Raw genomic sequence first — 19,969 nt, forward strand, 5'->3', positions numbered from 1 at the left:
TCCTTACCTTTGTTTTACACGGACGGCATGTTGATTTTGGTTGCTATATTTATCTCATACTAATCGATGATACCGTCGCCATCCATGTCGGTGACATTCCTGGTACGGGGCTACTAGGCACGCTGGTTGCTCATGGATCATGGCGGCAACCATACCATTTGATGATGACTATTTCCTTTCTGTCTTTTTTTCCTTTTTGCAGCTGCGACACAGCGGCTTTGGTTGAGGGACGATCAATGCACACGAAGAGATACCCTCAAGTTCCAAAAATTTCCGGTTGATGTTTGTCCCGTTCTGCGATCGTGGCCTTCCGACTGTTGGAATCTCGAGTTTCGGATCCATGTCTCTCTTCTGACTTGCTTTTGCACGTTACCTGGGGATAATGAATGTTCTTGAGAGTCCCTGTCATGGGGAAGCAAATGGTGGACTAGCATATTGAAGACAATCATGTATGTAGTCTGAGTTGTGACTGGGTGCCAAAACAAATACGACTTGAACCCTGACGACTCGAGAAGTCCGGAGCTGGCTACAGTGTTAGTCAAGCTGAGAGTAAAGGTTTAGAATACATTGACCTAGCTAAGCTACATGAACACCGTTGAAGCAGAAACAAAGCTCGCCGTAGGCATCTTAACATAAATACTGAGAAGTCATAACTGTACCAGGTCTAAAAAAAGCTTCCATCCAACTCAAATTACATAACTTGAAGTAGAGGAAGTAGGGCAATACAAGGAAAACAGCTCCGAGCCCTAACCCTCACTAAACCCACGATAGTTAAGATCAAAGAACCTCGGGGAGCCCGTCACGCAGTCCCTGGCGATCCAGAATCCCAGATCCAATCAGCCAGGGCAGCCGAAAAATTCGATTTGGGTCAGGAGGTCGGGAGATCGACCGATCAGAGCCAGCGGTGACACTTACGTCATTCTATGGCTGCCAGTGCTGGCAGATTCTGCGCAATGACATCATACACTAAGTTTTGTGGATGCAGATGCATGCTTTCCTTGGAGAGGGCCGAGAAAAAACCAAAAGTATTGATGGATCGGAAATGGGGGCCTGGTGCTTGGCTTGAGATGCTGAGTGGGGTGGTCATGAAAGTTGATACCGTAATTTTGGGTTCCGTGGTGGTGTTTACGCCGTGGTACGGTACGCTATACTTCGTTTTATAGAGCGCTTCGGAACTCTAGCAAAAGGTATAGGGAGTTAAGAGTAGCAATGAGCAATGTTAGTCAACTGACCATTCAAAATCCAGTGGAGGAAGACCCCTTACCGTCCGTACTACCCTGCAATGTACTAATCATCAGGGTGTTCTCACAACTGCCAATCCTCTGTACTGTAGTCTGTACACCAACGTCTCTGCAGACCACGATCTTTGCCACCACACCGCAGCCAACGACGTCGGTCCCTCCCAGCTAAGCTTAAATGGAATATGCACGATAGCGGGTGAGGGTCGTTTGATCATGCTGTGACGTCGGCGACGATGTGCTGCTGTGTACAGAGCATAGACTCTTTGGAGCTTCGTGCTACCGCTACCCTATCAGTGAACGGGCAGATGCCGGCACTTTACGGGTTCATTGTACATACCTAGTGAATCATGCGGGTTTCCTTTTCTTGTGTACACTGGCTGAGCCTATTGTCCCTGTCTCATAGGTGAACTCAGAAGGAGCAGTAGAGTGACCTGTTGGACCCTGCGTTTGCTATACTTATTTTGTGCATTCAATCAAGTACTCAGTCCAGATTGAGAAGCAAGGCTTGACCTCGTCATAATGGCACCCTGAGTGCAGAAAATATGGATCGTTTGAGGGAAGTTCGTGGAAGAGCAGAATTCACCGTGCCAGAGGACATGGCTGGGTCGCGCCTTCCTCGTGAGCGCGTTTTGTTGTACCTTCCCAGAGTGGAATTGTTGACACTGAACTGACTGGACCTGACCTGACCCGACCCGAGTAACACACTTTCTCATTCACTCTGTTACTCCTTCACTCGCTTCTTTTTTCTTTCTGCTTTAGCATCTCGACTTCATCTCTTCTCAACACCGCTTGTTCTCGCTCTTCGTCGTTCGCTTCTTCTTCTTCTTCTTCTACCGGGCTTTCTCACTCGTTGCTCTCAGTTCCCACTCTCGCTTCACATCATTTTCTTCTCTGTTCCCAAAAATCTTCGAGATGGCCTTCAAACTCGTTGTCCTGCTTGTTGCGTGCTTGCTGGTTGTTACCAGCTGGGCGGACAGTGAGTTCCTTCTTGTCTAACCTTCATGCTAATGCATTTCCTGACTCGAGTGTTGTGATAGATAACGTGGAAAGTCTTGATGCGGGACTGGATGAAACTGACTTGGAGGGCTACACACGTATGTTCACGATCTGCATTTCTCTTAACGATCCACTTACTCAAACAGTCGTCGAAGACTGGTACAAGGCCAATGAAAATGTCGATGCTCAGGGAGCCACTTGGCTTGTCCCCCGTGCTGGTAAGCTTTCTACGTTGCTGATCCACTCAAAACAATAGGAGGATAACTAACTCTATGTTCTATGTATCTACCAGAAGTCGCCACCGTCACCGTTACCGAGACCGTTTGTGGACCTATTGGACCTGACGGCCCGACCAGCTCTGACAACCCTACCGGAGAATCGGCCCCCTTCGTTTCAATTCCTGAGACGACCCTTGTGACCGCAACAGGTACTGAGCCGACACCTGCTCCCACTACTGAGCAGCCTCCAGATGTCTCTGGAACAGATTTCCCCCCATCTGCTGCTGAGCCCACTTCCGTTGAGCCTACCACAGATGGAACTTCCTCAGACGGACAAACAACTACGCTCCAGACTAGCTCATCTACCTCCGGTGAATCCACCTCTGCGGACGGCTCTGAAACTCCTACAGTGACTTCTGACTCTCCTACTGCTACCGATGAGCCTCCTCTCAACGTTGGATTTCGCCAGGGTGGAACCAGTAGTCTCGCCCTCGCTTTCGCCCTGACATTCATTCGCCTCGTCGGGTTCTAGCCATGTTACGAGCTGATACTGATCAGAACGTGCTTCAACTGTGTTTTCCTATTATTGTCGATGGCATTGCATCAAAAATAATGTTTTCTATCTCATGGTTTTACGAATGTTTATGGATGCACATGTGTTATGACACGCTGCTCCAATTAATGCTGATATGACTTGCTGTCGTTTTTTTACCAACGGCCGTTAATATACATCGAAGTTAATCAATCAAGTTGATTCAAAAACTCAGCTTCACGTGTCTCTATATAAACAAAAATGGCTGGATCATCTGGTGATGTTGGTTGTACCATAGTGCCCTTAACCAGGCCACTGCACTAGAGATCAAGCAGTACTACGTACACCAAGACACAGAGCTTACCTTCTCCCAGGTTAATTTGATTATCGCCGTACCCCCTGTACTGGTGTTAGGTTATTAGAGTTACTCAACTGGGTGATCAGTACTGGCGTCTTCTCTCCAGGAGACCCTGTCCAGTTCAGTTGAATACGCAACCGTTGTCTACAAGAGAGAGCCAATCTGAACAAACAAAATGCATGTGGTATATCTATGACCACCTGGCCTATTATCGAATATGTATAAAATGACCGTAGAGTGAATCACGCATGATCCAAGACCTGCTTATCTCATGGTATACATGACTCTCGCAACCGCTAACGCCTGAAGTTCAAATGCTAGCAAAAGACACTCACAGAAGACGGAAATCAATCCCGAACGCCTGTATGTGAACAATGCAAACAATGTACACGTTGACCCCTGATGTATGATGTATGAGCTTATCAGGTATGGCAAAAAATTGCCACCTGCCATGAACCGCTCAGTGGAGTACAGCTTGAGCCCGTCAAACTGCGGGGATATCTGTTCGCAAGAATAATGTTGTGGTATGACAAAGTAGAAAGCGAAGGAGGCCAAGCTGGAGTTGATGTGTCTTCCAGATGACTATATATGGTCGAGTGAAGGTTCAGGTACTGGAGCCTGACGGTTCGTGGGGTTGCACGTGCACAGCACGTGTATCAGAAACTCCCGCAGCCGAAAGTTCAAGGTCGAAACTCAAACCGCCGAGACCTGGTGCTTGCGGTTGAGTCTATTATGGTCAAATGTTCCTGTTGCCGCGAGTTCTCTAGTGCATGATGATGAGCGACAAGCCGTCGATCCAAGCTCCTGAGCTTCCGGAAATGCCAGCAATCTTATATCCCAAGGGAGGTATCAAGTTGTATCTGAACGAAGAATCAGTAAAGCGAGCTTTAAACGATAAGACAAGACACTGCATACCCTGAACCACCACTGGTGTTACCGAAGACGCCAGACTTCCTGCCCAGGCTAGTCAGAACCTCAATTGCATCGATCCAATGTCCCGCTCGGACATAGAAGCCTAGGAGTATCTCGCCTCGACGAGTATCTGCACAAAGCCGATTAGAAACCGAGGACTCTTAAACTGTTTGTTTATTCACGACTTACCCAACACGAAATCATCGCTTCTCCCATCCCGATTGCCGAACAATTGGCTCGTCGCATCCTCATACAGGAATTCTAGCCCATGTACCTTGGCATCATGGTAGACTCGGACAGATGTCAGGAGCTTGGTATATTGAAAGGCGCAATCCAGGAGTAGCTGCTCCGGCTGACTTTCGGCCAATTGCGATATTCCAAGTTTACATCCTCGATACCCAACGCCTTTGGGTAGTTTTACTTGGGAATTCTTGGACTTCAAGCTGCTGACGGAGTCAACGGTGAAAGATCCAAGCGCGCCAGAAAATATCGACATTTTGATCTGTTTCTTCTTTTCCCTTTCGGTGCCGAATACTCGTTGCCGCAGTTCGCTCTCTGTCACCGTGACTTGCCTCGGAAGCCCATTGCTGGTCGATTCGGTGTTGATGTACTCAATAAAATGACGGCACACCTTATCTCCTTCAGCGTACAGTTCAATGAACGCTATTCCGGTAGTAGCAGTCAGCAAAATCTTGCCGTTTTCAACCGGCCAAACCTGGATACTGTCATCTGAGCCTAGAGGAGCATCGTTGGGAAGCCGGAAACAAGGATGGAAACGGAAGCGCAAAGTATCCAGACGATGCCAAGAACATTCGTCTTGTGGTAAGCACGGATGAAGGCCTTGTGCTTTTGTCCGAGTCGAGAAAGATTCCCGGGTCACGAAGGTGCGGTTGAGGCGAACGTAATCTCGAAGCATAATCCCTGATTCCTGGTGCGGGCATCCAAAGAGGTGACCGACTTCATGCAGATGGGCACCGATACCAATGTTGGCGGCTTCCCAGCTAGAACCAGCCTCTCCACAGTCATTGGCGAGATAATCCGTATTCGTCCGGGTGCAGTCAGAGAACGCATCTATCACCTCCTCCAGGCAAGATGGGTAACTCTGAAGACAATGAGACCCAAAAATCGCCATCTTGAGATCACCACTGCTTGACCCCAGAGCGGCATGCCCAGTCACTACCTGAGACTCCGTATCCCAATGTGAGTCGAGAAGTAAGACTGAGACATACTCCTTCTGGCCTGGCTTCAGGTGGAAGTGGTTCTTCACAGCCTCTTGTGCGATATGGAATAAATCATTTTTCTTGGTAGCCGGGCCGTGCTGCTGTGCGAGTTGCAGGTCCCGGAGTTCTGCGACCGTCTTCTCTGTTCGAACAATATGGACTTTCGCCTCGTTCCGCATTTGACCGTTTGCAGCATCACGCGAGCTTACCGTACCTAGTTGCCACTCTTCCTCGAAACGGAAGCACCGCCGCCCGAGGTTGTTACGAAACATCTGCTCCCCGGTGAAAGCCTGCCAAAGGTATGCAGCCATCCGGTATTTTCGAATCGCTGTATCTAGCTCATTACCTTCGCGGTGAGCCTTCTCTGGTACCGCATCGAATGTTCCGTCGGAGTCCCTGCCGAGCAGTAGGACAAGATGCAGAGGTGGCGAGTTAGACAGGGGGAGATAATTGATGTTGATCCAAGAAGAATGAGTGGCATGGTGGAGGTTGCCAGACGACTTGGTAGAAACAAAATCGAGGCGTAGGCGATTTGGGCCAGGGACGAGGTGCACAAGAGCTTTGAAATGGGACGAATTGACAGGCCAGGAGACTTGAGGGAAGTTATCTTGGTGATGGTTGACCGTTATGCTTCCGTCTAGCGGATGCTGCCTTGGGTCCCCGACTTGCCCGTATATCAAGAGGACCTTTTGGTTAACCTACACGAAATCAGCCGAGCAGAACTATGCTTCCTAATTCCTTAGAAGTTTACCCATGAGTTTTCCGAGATGGAAATGATTTTGGGGGCGTAGGGGGATGAAGGTGCCGGCGACCGGGTGACACCGTTGACGGAGGGGGAGCTGCCACCCTATTGAACAATGGTAAGCGTAGGTAGAAAATAGGGCAAGGACAGCACTTACGAAGTAGCTATTCCGCTGGGAGGGGGACGTAACGGGGGGTGGGCGCTGTTGTGGCACAGTCAAGGGAGAAACCGCGCCGTTAGAGCTGCCATTCGAGCCATTTAATGAGGGAAGATTATGGGTGGACAGGTTGGGCTTGATAGACGATGGAGGAGTGACAGAGTTGTAGGATGCCGAGTCGATAGTTGAGGAGGACTTTCCGGACGGAGCGTCGCCATTGGACTGGGTTCCGTTGGACTTTTCTGTTGACCGCGATGTACTTCGGAAGCTAGATCGGGAGCGACTGCGCAGGTTTTTGAAGAGAGGCATAACGGCGTAGAATAAATTCCGGGACAGAACCACGGGAAGCGACAGGAAATACGTTGAGACGGTGGTTGGAAGCGAGCGCAGTGTTGGAGAACGTCTCGTAGTAGCAGGGTTGGATGAAAAGGGAAGGAGCAACCCTTGGCCTCAGTATCTCCCTGTCCTCAAGTCCTCAACGAGCGACGGTATGCTAGAAGCGAAGTATCGTACTGTAGGGAATCAATTCATCTGCCAGAAACGAGCGACGAAGTAATCCGTAGGCCAAGTGGTATTGAATCTCCAATCCTTTCGAAGCAGATATGGAGGGCAGGCGGAGGAGAGTGAGAGAGGATGGCGACCGTTTGCGGAGGAAGTTGACGACCCCCACACCTTCTGGAGCTTTAGGTACGTGGAAACTGAATGTCGATAGGCTGGAGCTCATGATTAGCGACCGATAAGAAACAAGAAACAGAAGCAATAAGAGCAGAAAAAGAAAAAAAAAAAAACGAAAAAAAAAAACAAGGCAGGGCCAGGTGTACAGTAGTAGTTGCTCGGCGGCCACAGACAGGAGCTATCGCACCGATCGGAGTGGGGAGAAAGTGCTCTGCAATGCACCAAGCAGATAGCGGAGTTTGAGGGCGTGTCGCAGGATGATCAAGGCGAGGGTGAGAAGCAGCTTACCTTTTCGTGGACTTCTATGTTCCGTGTACAGAAGTTCTCAGGACAGTACGGCAGAGAAATTGTGGAGGGAGAGGCGCAAAAGGAGATCAGGACGATCAGAAAAGAATTGTGGTCAGCAAGATCACTCTGGTCTCTCAGCCATGGACTGGTATCATGGCAGATGAGACAGAAAAGCATAGCTCGGTGGGTCTGTGGATGGATAGCACTTGTCTAGTTTCACCTGCAGCGATCTTGCTATATTTGTCCGCCTGTACGCTGTACGCTTTTCGCAGTGTTGAGCATGCCCGTTGCCGGTTTGATATCGGCTCGGCTGCAGTGCATGACGGAGTTCTCTGTCGACTCGGTGGTACGACTACGCAGCTCTTTGCATACATTCATTCTATACTGTCTCTTTCGAATGTTCTTGTCGTGATACTCCGTACTGCTAGGATTCTTGGCCGTTAGCGCTCTCCTGTTGCATCATCAGCTCCCAACCGACCACGTCATTTCTCCATTTGGTTTTTGTTCCTGCCTGTGTCGCCTCCGTTCCTGTCGTTGAGTGGGCCGCCGTCTGTTATCTGCTGGTCCTTTTTATTTCTCTGCCCCATCGCTGGATGCATCAATTGACTCTGCCAAGCTGTTGTATTGAGGTCCGTCCAGTATCAGGTTGACTGTTGCACAGGACGGATAACAGACTGGTTGAACAAAGAATCGGCGCTGGGATTCCCAGTCCAACCCCCCCGGCAGAATGTCGCGTTTCGCCACCATAAGGGATGAAATACTCTAGTCTGGATGGAGTCGCAGGCAAAAAGAATGCACGATCGGAGAGTTTGGTTGGACTATGTAACGGTGCGCGCTGGCGACCCATCCAGATTCCAGTGGGGTTTGCTCAGGAGTCGCATATCAAGATACGAATCAAGTGCACCGAAAGGAAGAAACATTATCATTGAGGCTCAGATCTATTTCAAATCTCCTGAAATAACAAAATCGCACGCAGTTGTAGTCTTGTAGAGAGTGGTGTCAGCTTGCAACATGGCAGCGTGTCAAAGTTACCGAACCGGGGAATGCGTCGCGATGGCACGCGTTTTTTCAAAAGGTTCGCTCCACAAAGTGTAGAATTGCTTCGACGTTCCCCCGGACAACAACAAAAATTCTGTTAGGCTTTGTACATGTTGTCAAGCCTGTCAGAATAAATAGATTCCTGATCTGAGTATCTACTCGGTAGCAATTAGCCTTGGGTTATTCTGAGATCTCCAGACCCTGTTACTGCTAGTGCATCTCGCGTGCTCCAATTGGGTTTCATTTCCTTCGACTCCTGCCAGCCGCCTTCTTCTCTCTCCACTCGCCTGGACCTCATTCCACCATTCCTTCCTGGCTCCTCAGTCTCAGCCGCTCTCCCCGAGTTCGATCTCTGCTTGTCCAACCTCTGGAGCTTCGTTTCCTCTCTCGGCTTACGGTCTCCAGCCTCGTTTCAGCGCCATCCACCTCGAGCAATGGTCCTCTCAAACCCCGAGAAGACAATCCGCAAAATTGACATCGCCCAGGTATGCAACCTCCTCAATTGCACATTCCCAGCTCCGAACGCAAACAAAGCACTCGAGGAAAATGTGGGAAAGAGTTCTAATGTCTGTTTGTCCAACGCCAGGTGTCCCTCAACCTCCAGGACCGTCTAGGCCTTGCCAAAGTCAAGTACCAGCATGGCCGTCTCCCCTCACGCCAGAATGGCGGACTGCATATTTCCCTAGATAGCAGTGACAAACCCTCCGGATCCTCCTCCGACGTCTCCAATAGCCGCTGCGAGACGCCTCTGACTTCTCCCCTGCGAGCCTCGTCGTATTCGAAGGAACTTCCTCGGTCGTCCAGAAACAGACATGCTGCGACCTTCAACTCCCGGGTGATGCAGCCCATGCTCTCTGCGAGTCGAAAGCGTCTTCGATCCGACTCAGCTGCAGATCGTCCCGCAAAGGCGTCTCGGATATCGTGGAAGAGTTCATACCAGTTGCCGGAGTCGTCTCCTGGGTTCCGCCGTCCTACCGGTCGAAACAACCTGCCGCTCATCACAGAAACAGCTCCTATACCAGAGCTTTCATCTCCGGGGTACCATGCTCAGTCGGACGACGACAATGACCCAGATCTCCCCGTGCATAGCTTCCAGGTCAGCTCCGTTGTAGGCTCCTCGCCTCCTCGCACTCCGCCGCCAAAGCATGCCTCCCTATCACGAAATGACCGCAATCTACGTCATGAGGACGGAGCAGACCTACTTTTATATCTAGCCAACTCTCCAACCCCGGCCAGAGTTGCAAACAAAAACCAGCCACAAGCGTTTCCTCCCTCAACTCCACCTAGTCAACATGCGGTTCTCCCATCCTTGAACCCAACTCCTGGCGGAGGGTTGTTTCCGAACTTTGGCACCCCGAATCAGCAATTCAACTTTGCGGACTTCGTCAACGTGACTCCTAGTCCCGCCCAGCCTGCCTGGGGTGGCCGAACTCCAGGCAACCTCACTCGGACACCCCTCGCAAGCAAAGACGTGCGAAAGCGGTCCAACTTGGATAATTTACTGCCAGGAGGGGTCGACAGCCCAAAGATCCGAGAGGAAGGACCAAGCGCTGTGTTGCAGCTCGGTGGTGAGCTACGACCATGATCCGCTTCCCCATTTGCGTTTTGTTCCTTTCTCTACTCATTATTGCCCCCTTCATGCAACCCTTGTTACGACCTTGATGACTGACATGTACCTTGTAACGCCCCAATGTATCTACCTAATCCCCATCTTGGCGACTTCCCATCTCCTTGTCTTCTTTATCTTGATGGTGCAAGCCAGCGAAAGAGCTGTTGCGCGCCCAGTCACCCATCCCTACCCTATCTCTCATGTCAATACATACCCATAACGTACCCTTTTTTATGTCTTTTTGGCGAAACCATAGCATTTACTTTCACCCTTTTACCCATGACCATCACTTATGTGAGCATCATTGTCTATGTAGCTAGAACTATACACTTACTCGAGTAATCGAAGCCTCGAACTTCAAGAAATCGTTTACAAAACCTAGAACATCCCACAAACCTCCTAACCAGACAATTCAACCCCTTTTGTCGGCTCGAACGCCCTTTGAACCCTGTCCATCATTCTCGCCCCCACCATTTCCCTCAAATTCGCGCTGCGAAGCTTGGCTAGGTAGACATAGGCCCATCAGCTCGGCGAACAGGCAAACAATCCGGCCCGTTGAAATGAAAAAGAAAGTCCACTTATTACGTTTGAAAAAAAAAAAAAAAAAAAAAAAAAAAACCGTTGCTGGGCATCGTTGATTCAGTACCAGGATGCGCAAGCCAGCCGATTAGATAGAGGGTGGCCAACGATCAAACTTCCTGGGCATTCATGATTATATATATATGCTAAGTGAGCACTATGACATGCTAGATTGTACATTCAAAGCAACTGAAACCACCTTCAGCCTACCCACGGCATGAAGATCCACCTCCTTAGGGAGGCGCATTCCGCGCAGCCTCAATCCAATCCAAATAAGCCGCAACAGTGGTATAAACACCATCCTGCCCAGGATCCCCACACTCAAGACCCCAAGAGACAATCCCAACCTGCTGACCGGAGGCAGCATCGATAAGTGGGCCACCGCTGTCACCCTTGCAAGCATCTTTTCCTCCCTCGGCGGTCCCAGCACAGATCATATTATCATCGACCTCGCGGAGCTTCGCATACTGCTCCTCGCAGCGCCCATGGTCCGTGATATCAACATTCACGACGTTGGGGTTCGGTGAAAGCGTAGTCCCATCAGGCGTGGTAACACCCCAGCCAACAACAGAGCATTTAGTCCCCGTTGCGGGTGGATTCGCAGACGAAGGAAGCTTAACAGTCGCAACAGCCTCTCCCAAGCCAAATTGCAAACTCGAATCGAGTTTCAAAACCGCAATATCGTTCTTGAAGTTCTCGAACGCAAATCCGGGATGTTGAGTGATATTAGCGACGCCCGACACTGTCCCACCGGCGTTATGCATTGACGAGCCGACGCGGATTTTCAACCGGTCTGGTGTTTCGCCTTCGACGCAGTGGGCGGCTGTGAGGATGTGGTTTGCGTCGAGGATGGTGCCGCCGCATCTGTGCATGGACGTCCCGAGGGAAACGAGGTATTGGAACTCTGCGATTTGGGTCTCTATTCCGCCGATGATGTTGTTGTTTGCCAGGACATGGACGGACACTGAGGCGGATAGGAGGAGGGAGATGATGGAGTGCTTCATATTGTAGTGGGCAATTGTAGAGAGAAATCTGAAAATCGTGCTATGAGAACAAAATATAATTCTCACATAATAAAAGAGAGTCTTGCTATTTATGTAGCAACATCTCAAGGCTGGGGCTCTTGTTTGCTAGCTCACTGCGCAGCAGGTCAGCAAGCTTCCAAGTTCTTTCAACCCTGAGACAGGGGCGCATTATTGGCAGTATGCCAATGAAGAGTATTGAATCGGGCTGCATAGGACTCGTAATCATGTATGTATCGTTTTGGTACCGATTTAGATCGCAGATCTTAAATTTCAGCCTTGTTTGTTGAAAGGGTGGGTATAAATAAAGGCGCGCCCGCCGTACATCATACAGAGTCACTGAAAAAATACCCATGGGGGCTCACGGTGTGCAGAGCGGGTAGGACACAAACAACACTGGGTGATACATTCTGAGAATGGTTACCAACGGAATTCTTCTAAGACCAAAGGTCCTTCTTGAGACGAGGTGGCAGATGAGACGAGTAGTTCTGACATGATCAATGTTCTTGGCAGTTATACATGCTCGAAAATCGAGACGAAGCGCTGGGGTATATGTACAAGTCAACTTTATTGCAATTAAAGAAATACAGCAGGAATTTCAGACTAGGAGCACATCAAACTACATCACAATCACATCCACATCCATTCAATTACTTCACTACTTTGAACCCCAGCGACAGCAATCTCGAACCTCAGATCGGTCAGCCCTTAGTGATTGCCACGACGAGCACGCTTCTTGTGGCTACGGCGAGCCTTGCAAGTACCCGGGGGCTTGGGAGAGCCAGAGTGAGAAGCACCCGAGGGCTCAGGGACAGCAGGAGTCGACTCCGCAGGCTGGGGCTGGATAACAGCGTTATTCTCGTTGGCCGGGGCCTTGGGGGTCGGGTAGACGAGAGGCGCGCTAGTGGGGATAAGAGGGGTGGAGGTAGGGGCCACAGCAACGCTGCTGCTGCCACCGCTGCTAACACTTTCGCTGCCTTTAAACTTACCGACACCAGCGTTAGCAAGGACGTAAGCGGCGACTTCGTTGACAGAGAGGATATCAAGCTCGCCTTCCTCGTCAGCAGGGAAAGCAGAAAGGACGCTCTCGTCGGCAACGGCGACAGACTCGGAATTTGTGAGCTTGTTAGCGATGCAGGTGCGGCCGAGAATAGAAGAGCAGGTTCCTTCGGAGTCTGAGCCGACGGCAAAGATCGCGCCGGTGCCCTCGTCGTTGAAGGCGGAGTTTACGTCCTCGAAGACGTTGCCCTCAATGAAGACGTTTGTGCCGGATTCCTCGACGTCGAAGGCGTGACCGGTGTTGTCGGACCAGTAGTTGTTGACGACGTGCCAGAAGCTAGGGGCGCCGACCTTGGGGGCGCGGCCGGAGGTCTGGTGGATGTAGTTGTTGGCGAATGTGACCTTGTCGTTTTCGCCGAGGGCGAGGCTGATGGTTGTCAGTCTGAAGGTTTGTGGAATGAGAGAGAAAGGGCAAAGGCTTACACGGTCCAGTAGTGGTGGCCGTCGCACGAGGCGGACCAGTCGGTGGCTCCGTCGAGCTCAGAGTTGGAGATGGTGACGCTTCCACCTGGTTTCGTTAGTGCCGCTTTTTGTTTATGGAGCTGATGGACGTACTTGATTCGTATCCAGTGACAATCATCTGGCGGCCGACGAGAGAGATCTTGACGTGGTCAATCCAGATCTTGTCGGCGCCATCGAGAGAGATACCGTCACCACCCCAGATGTACTGTGGGTTGAGCTCGGTGATATGAATGTTCTGAACAATGACATTCTCCGTACCGTGAAGGCGCAGACCCTTACCACGGATGACACCAGCATCGCCGACGCCGACGATGGACTTGTTAGGGCCAACATCAAGGCCGTCCAAGCCGGCGTTGTCGTAGGTGCAGGTCGTTGTAGGGTAGTCACCACACCAGCCGATGCCGACCTCAATGGCGTTCTGGCCTGAATCGCCGCAGGTGTTGGAGTCTGGAATGCAGCATTCGCAATCAGTGCACTCGTCACCGAGGAAGTTGAACTCTTTGTCGATGAGGATGACTCGCTCCTGGTCATCGGAAAGCCACTCGGCCAACTCGGCGGTGTCTGCAGGAGCGGCAGGAGTCGCACTACCACCACCAGTAGTACCAGCTCCAAAACCGAACGGGGTGCCCACGACCTGAGCGTTGGCTGCGGCTCCAAGAAGAGCAGTCGCAGCGACTAAAGAATGGATCACGGCCATCTTGGTCTAACGAATGATAGGAGGAACCGTGCTGGTAAAGAACGAAAAAGAAAGGCAGGGAGCGAAAGCACCGAACCAGCAGTACCCTTGAAAGAAAGACAATGACTGAAGGACACAATAAAAAAAAAGGAATCCCACGGCTAGATATAGAAGAACCTGCTCGGGGATCTCCTGGGGAAGCGTCCTCTTGTCCCAATTAGGGCTCTGTCAATCCGAAACCAGTAGTCCCTCTTAGTCTTCTTGGCAGTCGGACCTAGCTGGATCCTGCAATGACCCCGGCAACGGCGAACACAACCTGGAAGCACTTCGTCACTCCTGAGTCAGGCTGGACTGAATCGACTCAAGCCTTCGTGGTTCCTGACTTGTCTCAGAATGCGACGTGATCCGTGCCCAGAATCAGCCCAGAGTGAGCCCAGATTGCTTCGCTTCTTCGCTCCAAACGGTTGGCTTCCCCACTCAGAGAATCTATCTGAAGTAGGTTAGCATGCATTGGGGATAGACATGCAGGATTTCCTTTTTTGCGGATAAATTTAGGCACGGTTCAGACGCTGTCAGTTCGTTTGACATTTTGCTCGAGTCCTAGGGGTCTTGGGAGCTCCACTTTGCACTACCCCGTATGCACGAGTCGACTTCATTCGATTTGGAGTCCCAACGAGTACAAGCTGAGCGACAAGGAGGGCATTTTGCCTAGAGACTGGGTATCTCAAAAGGTCTATATCTAGATGGCGTAGGGCTGCTATGGTTCATGGTCTTCCAATTCTGCAAGCTGATCCGGATTGGCTGTCTTCTCGGCCCGTGCGCGTTCCCCTTGCTTCCTATATAGTAGCGCAAGGTAGTCTGACGTGGAGGCCTCATCAATAGATTTATCCTCTCGTACCTTGAGAAAGCGAGGAAATCGGAGACTGAGGCCGCGCTCATCGCTCACCAACCCAATGGCTGCTGGATAGGTTGGGCTGAGAGTGATATCCGCGAATGCCATCTCCCAGACTTCTTGTGGTTCAAACCAGACGTCTGGCTCACCGTAGTATTCGACATAGCTGGGCCGAGATATCACGTTCGTACTTCCCTCTTCGTATTTGTCCTTGTTTGCCTGGTAGAATTTGTCGGTAAAACCAGACATACACTTTGTCACGGCTTCCAGGCTTCCGGTTTCTGGGTTGCGGACAGCGAGGAGAATAGGCGACCACCATTTGGCTTTTCGTCCATTCCCATGCCACCCGGCCACAGGGATCAGGTCTAGTGTTTCTGAGGAGGCGCTGTAATCCTTCTTCACCTTGAGCCAAGACTCGAGCCGCTTGTCTGGCTCATAGGAGGATAAGAGCGCTTTTCGACGGCCGCCTTTTGATCCCTTCACCCTGCTGGCTTCCGCTGGCGTGTCTGGAGTGTCAATGTCTGCGTTGTTCAGCGGCACCCCTGAACCGCTGGCGGCAGGCACATTGTCAAGCACCTTGACCATAATGCCCTCACATTTGTTATCCGTCGCACTCTTGAAGAATTCTAGAACGGACTCAGAGTCTGCTGATGTGGCATCAAGGTTCTTGACCCAGGTAAACCGATTGGGAATCCCCACGAAAAGGCTCCGCAGTAGTTCTCTCCGCTCACGCAAAGACCGATCCAGGAGAGGGTTGCCGTTCAGATACATCAGATCAAATGCAAACAGACAGACATTGACCTTAATTTCTCCAATCTCGACATTTTTCTTCGCACGGTTGGTGAGAATTTGGAAAGCTTGCAGCTCGCCGTTCTCATCTACAGCGACGACCTCTCCTTCCAGAATGAAACTGGACACACCCTCCCCTCTTATTTGAGGGACAAGAGATACCAAGTCCGGGTACTTTTCTGTCATCTGCTCCAGATGCCGTGAAAAGATTGATACTTTGCCGGCCTCGTCACAATGAACTTGAGCGCGTTGCCCATCATATTTGAACTCACAGGTAAAGTCTCGTCCTTGAAGCCTGGTCAACATCTCTGAGAGATCTCGAGTAATGCTCCCAAGCATAGGCATTAACGGAATATGGAGCTGCAACCCGCACCGCAGGAGAAGTTCATCCGTTGATCCGATCTCAAGCAAACAAGGGACAAGATCGTTATAGCTTGGATGCCTAGCGTAGGAGGCCTTCACTAGCTCTTCTGCATTGCCGTAAATCTCTGTGAGTTCGTCCTTCTTGAGACGTGCTAGTTCCTGCTGGGAGTAAATGGTGAAGTTTGCGCCATCGGGCTTAGCGAGTAAGAAGGCTCTTGCGAGTGCGATAAGCATGGTAGTTTTCACGGCGCCGATACGCAGATTCTGAACAAGAGTCCTCACGACATAGCGACTCTCCTCGGCACCTCGCGTATCTTGCAGTAACTTCTCGACGATTCGTTGTTTGAATTCCTGGCTGCCGCTGCCTTTGCTCATGGCTATCTTTGTAAGAGACTGGTAGACGCCCTTAATACTCAACGGTTTAGGCTTTACTAAGGTGAAGCTCTGCCTTTTCTTCGCCTCAAACGCCACATCGCCAGCATCCCCAAGCCGATCGTATAAACTTTTGAGACCTTGACTGTTCAAGCCGTATATCTTTTTGAAGGCCTTGGATATTGAGGATCCGCCAAGACCGAGTTCGAGTTCGTGATATGGCGGTGATATGGAGTTTGTTGCGAGCCAGACCGCAGAAAGCACGCTGGACGGATCACCTTCAATAAGCACCCGAAGAAAATTGACCAGCGTACCGACAATTTTTATGCGGCTCGTAGTTGCATTCGCGAGGACGAAAGCCCTAGTAAGGAGAGCATACGAAGCATTACCGCCCTCCGCCGACCAATGTGCTTTCAACTCCTGTGCGTACTTTGAGGCATCGAACACTAAGGGACTTTGGTCGAAAGGAACGGAGAGAGATATTGAATCTTCTCTGCCCGTAGATGACTGCAATGAGAGCACGTCCCCTCTAAGTTTTTTCTGTTCTCGACCATTATCGGGAGGAGGACATGTGGCGGCCGGCTCGGGTTGAGGTACGGTCGCGGTATCTGTGGAGTCCGCGGAGTCTGCGACTGTCTGCTCGTTGTTCCATTCGGCTTGAAGCTTCCGAGCAAGGGCCTCGTCGGAAAGAGTCTGCTTAGCATCCTCCGGGGCAATTGGAAGCTTCGCTTTCTCAGCCTTGTTGCTCGGTTGGCCCTGAAAGAAACTCGCGATGCTGCGGGAAGGTGGTTGCGCGTCCCTCTTGCGTTTTTTGGCAGGACTAGACATTGTGCTCAATCAGGTAGGTTGCGACAAGGAAGTGTGAGCTGGGTTGACCCTCATTGCGGATTCCATGATGTCAAAACGATGACGACGAGAGGTGGTTGATCTGGGGAAAGTTGGGCTCGAAGGCGGAGCTGGCGGTGATGTCGACGATCACTCGCGACACCTTGCGCTTCATCCTCTTTCCCTCCCCCACCAACCGCCGCAAAATGGCAAAATCGGTGTCTGCACTGTCAACGCACGAATGGACAAGGGTGGAGGACTATCTCAACGACAAGATACAAACGTCTGCCGACTTTGAAAGCCTTGAGTCGCTTCTTACGACATTGCGGGCCCAGCATGAGCTCCAGCGGGGGCAGGTATGAGCCTCCACTCTCTGCATGATAAGTTAGTGGTTCTTCGCTTTACTGACCACGCTAATATAGCTAGCTGAGGCACAGGAAGCACTCGCCAGTGCCACTCAAGCATCGAACGACCATGTCGAGATAACCCGCAAACGCGCCGAAGCCTTCAATGAGCAGCAAGCCGATATCGACCGACGACTAAAGACGCTAACTGGGTCCGACGCCAGCAACGAGGCGGCGAAGCGGTTTGAAGCCAGCATAGAGAAACTCCGGAGGCTTGAGTTATCGAGGGGCTACATCACGCTACTGAAAGATGCGGAGGAATTGAGGTATGGTCTTATGGGGAAGGTCTTCTTATTGACGCAAGATAGCTGACCCTCGTACAGCAAGGCAGCCATACGGGATGTCCAATCTCAACCACTATCGGCCATTGAATCGTATACTCGTTTGCGAAAGATTGTGGAATCGTTGAATGAGGCCCAACCAGCTGCAGAAGGAGCAGCCCCACACCTGGTTGACTATGTCGGGCAGCTGGCATATAAGCTCAGGGAACACATGAAAACGGAATTCACGGCGCGGATGCAGGCTACATTGGAACAGATGAGATGGCCGTCTAAGGAACTGAACTTTTCGGAGAGTTTCAGACAGCAGTGGGCTGAGAATGTTGAGCTGCTTCTTGGCCTGCAGATCCCGTACGCTCTTACTGAATGTTTTAAATTTGCTCACTACTAATGGCAATATCAATAGGGAACTCGAGACTCACGTCTCTGCGAGCGGTAAAAGTGTTCAGCCGCCAGTTTTGTTCCCATTGGAGGCCATGGTGCATCCTCTGGAGCTTCGTTTCAGATATCATTTCAGTGGCGATAAGCCAACAAACAGACTCGACAAGGTACGTGGTAGTATCAACTTCAATCACGCAGGCTCCTGACCATATATAGCCCGAGTACTTCCTTGCGCACACGGCGGACCTAATGAACAACTTTGGCGGCTTCTTCGCCTCGCACCTTCAGCCTATATTCGATGAAAAGTCTCAAATCGTGGGCGATCAGCTCGCTTGGCACTTTCTGAATGCTTCCAATGCCTATATTACCGCGCTCTTGCCTATGTTGAGACATAAAATATCGACCTACCTGCCTCAGATTTCCACACACCCTCAACTACTCAGCCATTTTGTGCACGAATTAATGAACTATGATAACGATATCCGGGAAACTTGGAATTACTTGCCTGATCCTTACTCACAAGAAGATTGGAGAGGGCTTACATGGGAGATTCTCTCGCAGGGAGAATGGTTTGAGCGGTGGTTGCAAGTCGAGAAAGACTTCGCTCTAGCGCGTTATAAAGAAATCGTGGATGCGCAAGATAGCGGCTACCTCGACTATGAGGGAGTCGAGCAGACCGCAACAAAGCCCACCAAGGCCGCTATCCGCGTGAATGACCTTCTGGAGACAATTACCGAGCGATATCAACCTTTGTCTTCATTCGGCCAGAAGCTCAGGTTTTTGATAGATATTCAGATCACATTATTTGACCAATTCCACGAACGCCTGCATTCAGCGCTCGAAGCCTATCTAGCTATGACCTCGACAATCGGACGCACCGTACAAGGCGCAGATGGTCCCAGTGTCGAAGGTATTGCGGGGCTAGAGCGACTCTGCAGAGTCTTCGGGAGCGCCGAATACCTCGAGAAGAAGATGGAAGACTGGAGCAACGAGATTTTCTTCGTTGAACTTTGGTCTGAGCTCCAAGAACGAGTCAAACAGAACCGTGACAGCGGCAAAAACGTCGCCGGCTCAATGTCCGTCGCCGACGTCGCATCACGTACGTCTCCCGCCGTTAGCAACTGCCAAAGCACCGGCACCCAAGACGAAACACCAGAGGGGGCTCTATTCGACGAAACCGCCTCAGCATACCGCCGTCTAAGACAACGCTCCGAGTCCATAATCACATCGACCGTAACCACCAACGTGCGGAACGCCCTCAAGTCATACACCCGCGTCTCTACCTGGGCAACAATATCTGGCTCTTCTACAGCTGCAACCGGGCCCCTCCCTCCAACCGCAGACTTAGCACCGGCTATGCGCACCCTATCAACCACAATCTCATTCCTCTCGCGCGCATTAGGTGTCGCCCCACTCCGTCGCATTGTCCGCCAAGTCCTCCTTTCCACGCAAACATATATCTGGTCCAACGTCCTGCTCAGGAACACATTCTCTACTTCTGGCGCTGCCCAGTTAGCAAGTGATATTGATCACCTGCACAGCGTTGTTGACGCAGCCCTCGGCTCGGCCGTGCAGGCGGGAGGATCGAAAGCTATTCTCCAAAAGCTGAACGAGGGCCTGCTTATTCTTAACCTCGAATCACAACCACCAAAGACTGAAGAGGAGGACGCATCTGAATCAGTGGCAGATAATGGCCAGGGGCTTTGGGAAGTCGAGAAAAGGCTCTTCAAAGATAATGAGAGTGCGAGGGAGATGCTTGCTGAGTTGGGCGTCGGGACGCTTACTGAGTCTGAGGCGAGGAGCGTGCTGGAGAAGAGGGTGGAGATTGGGAGCTAGTGATACCTGAGTCTTGTTATTCCCTACACTGCATGAGATATGAGC

The 19,969-nt window shown here is 51.0% G+C and overlaps 7 protein-coding genes across 7 annotated transcripts; 3 read left to right on the top strand and 4 right to left on the bottom strand.

Moving 5' to 3' along the window:
- Positions 1–2,054: 2,054 nt before the first annotated feature.
- BDV17DRAFT_218188 (uncharacterized protein) lies at positions 2,055–3,298 on the top strand. Its single transcript, XM_073755550.1, has 4 exons — positions 2,055–2,217; positions 2,279–2,335; positions 2,393–2,455; positions 2,530–3,298. Exons 1-4 carry the CDS (start codon positions 2,154–2,156, stop codon positions 2,985–2,987), a joined length of 642 nt encoding a protein of 213 aa, XP_073611133.1. The 5' UTR covers positions 2,055–2,153; the 3' UTR covers positions 2,988–3,298.
- Positions 3,299–3,953: 655 nt separating this feature from the next.
- Positions 3,954–7,034, bottom strand: BDV17DRAFT_218220 (zinc metalloproteinase family protein). The gene is made up of 5 exons (XM_073755551.1): positions 6,377–7,034; positions 6,229–6,324; positions 4,447–6,175; positions 4,261–4,387; positions 3,954–4,205 (listed from the first exon to the last, which is right to left on the bottom strand). The coding sequence occupies exons 1-5, from the start codon at positions 6,683–6,685 to the stop codon at positions 4,109–4,111; spliced, it is 2,358 nt and encodes a 785-aa protein (XP_073611134.1). The 5' UTR covers positions 6,686–7,034; the 3' UTR covers positions 3,954–4,108.
- Positions 7,035–8,360: 1,326 nt separating this feature from the next.
- Positions 8,361–10,536, top strand: BDV17DRAFT_274832 (uncharacterized protein). Its single transcript, XM_073759165.1, has 2 exons — positions 8,361–8,862; positions 8,964–10,536. The coding sequence occupies exons 1-2, from the start codon at positions 8,812–8,814 to the stop codon at positions 9,960–9,962; spliced, it is 1,050 nt and encodes a 349-aa protein (XP_073611135.1). The 5' UTR covers positions 8,361–8,811; the 3' UTR covers positions 9,963–10,536.
- A 186-nt stretch (positions 10,537–10,722) lies between these two features.
- Positions 10,723–11,697, bottom strand: BDV17DRAFT_274833 (S1 family serine peptidase). Its single transcript, XM_073759166.1, has one exon. It carries the CDS (start codon positions 11,567–11,569, stop codon positions 10,799–10,801), a length of 771 nt encoding a protein of 256 aa, XP_073611136.1. The 5' UTR covers positions 11,570–11,697; the 3' UTR covers positions 10,723–10,798.
- Positions 11,698–12,123: 426 nt separating this feature from the next.
- BDV17DRAFT_218277 (polysaccharide lyase family 1 protein) lies at positions 12,124–14,173 on the bottom strand. The gene is made up of 3 exons (XM_073755553.1): positions 13,202–14,173; positions 13,070–13,154; positions 12,124–13,013 (listed from the first exon to the last, which is right to left on the bottom strand). The coding sequence occupies exons 1-3, from the start codon at positions 13,803–13,805 to the stop codon at positions 12,296–12,298; spliced, it is 1,407 nt and encodes a 468-aa protein (XP_073611137.1). The 5' UTR covers positions 13,806–14,173; the 3' UTR covers positions 12,124–12,295.
- BDV17DRAFT_218276 (putative DNA ligase I) lies at positions 14,174–17,736 on the bottom strand. Its single transcript, XM_073755552.1, has one exon. The coding sequence runs from the start codon at positions 17,026–17,028 to the stop codon at positions 14,542–14,544; it is 2,487 nt and encodes an 828-aa protein (XP_073611138.1). The 5' UTR covers positions 17,029–17,736; the 3' UTR covers positions 14,174–14,541.
- On the top strand, positions 17,232–19,924 carry BDV17DRAFT_295519 (RINT-1 family protein; the record flags this gene model as incomplete). The annotated part of the gene is made up of 5 exons (XM_073763075.1): positions 17,232–17,381; positions 17,448–17,695; positions 17,753–18,058; positions 18,114–18,255; positions 18,305–19,924. The coding sequence occupies 5 exons, from the start codon at positions 17,232–17,234 to the stop codon at positions 19,922–19,924; spliced, it is 2,466 nt and encodes an 821-aa protein (XP_073611139.1).
- Between the last annotated feature and the right edge of the window lie 45 nt (positions 19,925–19,969).

This window comes from Aspergillus undulatus (assembly GCF_047715775.1).
Source record: "Aspergillus undulatus strain CBS 261.88 unplaced genomic scaffold BDV17scaffold_70, whole genome shotgun sequence".
NCBI classification, from domain to species: domain Eukaryota; kingdom Fungi; phylum Ascomycota; class Eurotiomycetes; order Eurotiales; family Aspergillaceae; genus Aspergillus; species Aspergillus undulatus.

What these genes read in the sequence shown, in the direction of transcription:
- BDV17DRAFT_218188 (XM_073755550.1), top strand. Translation starts at nt 2,154, where the DNA reads ATGGCCTTCAAACTCGTTGTCCTGCTTGTTGCGTGCTTGCTGGTTGTT. An exon ending in TGACTTGGAGGGCTACACAC is followed by an intron (nt 2,336 to 2,392) that starts GTATGTTCACGA and finishes CAGTCGTCGAAG; the next exon opens with ACTGGTACAAGGCCAATGAA. An exon ending in TTGGCTTGTCCCCCGTGCTG is followed by an intron (nt 2,456 to 2,529) that starts GTAAGCTTTCTA and finishes TGTATCTACCAG; the next exon opens with AAGTCGCCACCGTCACCGTT.
- BDV17DRAFT_218220 (XM_073755551.1), bottom strand. Translation starts at nt 6,685, where the DNA reads ATGCCTCTCTTCAAAAACCTGCGCAGTCGCTCCCGATCTAGCTTCCGA. An exon ending in CCATCTCGGAAAACTCATGG is followed by an intron (nt 6,176 to 6,228) that starts GTAAACTTCTAA and finishes GATTTCGTGTAG; the next exon opens with GTTAACCAAAAGGTCCTCTT. An exon ending in AAGCGATGATTTCGTGTTGG is followed by an intron (nt 4,388 to 4,446) that starts GTAAGTCGTGAA and finishes GGCTTTGTGCAG; the next exon opens with ATACTCGTCGAGGCGAGATA.
- BDV17DRAFT_274832 (XM_073759165.1), top strand. Translation starts at nt 8,812, where the DNA reads ATGGTCCTCTCAAACCCCGAGAAGACAATCCGCAAAATTGACATCGCC. An exon ending in GCAAAATTGACATCGCCCAG is followed by an intron (nt 8,863 to 8,963) that starts GTATGCAACCTC and finishes GTCCAACGCCAG; the next exon opens with GTGTCCCTCAACCTCCAGGA.
- BDV17DRAFT_274833 (XM_073759166.1), bottom strand. Translation starts at nt 11,569, where the DNA reads ATGAAGCACTCCATCATCTCCCTCCTCCTATCCGCCTCAGTGTCCGTC.
- BDV17DRAFT_218277 (XM_073755553.1), bottom strand. Translation starts at nt 13,805, where the DNA reads ATGGCCGTGATCCATTCTTTAGTCGCTGCGACTGCTCTTCTTGGAGCC. An exon ending in TGTCACTGGATACGAATCAA is followed by an intron (nt 13,155 to 13,201) that starts GTACGTCCATCA and finishes TAACGAAACCAG; the next exon opens with GTGGAAGCGTCACCATCTCC. An exon ending in GGCCACCACTACTGGACCGT is followed by an intron (nt 13,014 to 13,069) that starts GTAAGCCTTTGC and finishes GACAACCATCAG; the next exon opens with CCTCGCCCTCGGCGAAAACG.
- BDV17DRAFT_218276 (XM_073755552.1), bottom strand. Translation starts at nt 17,028, where the DNA reads ATGTCTAGTCCTGCCAAAAAACGCAAGAGGGACGCGCAACCACCTTCC.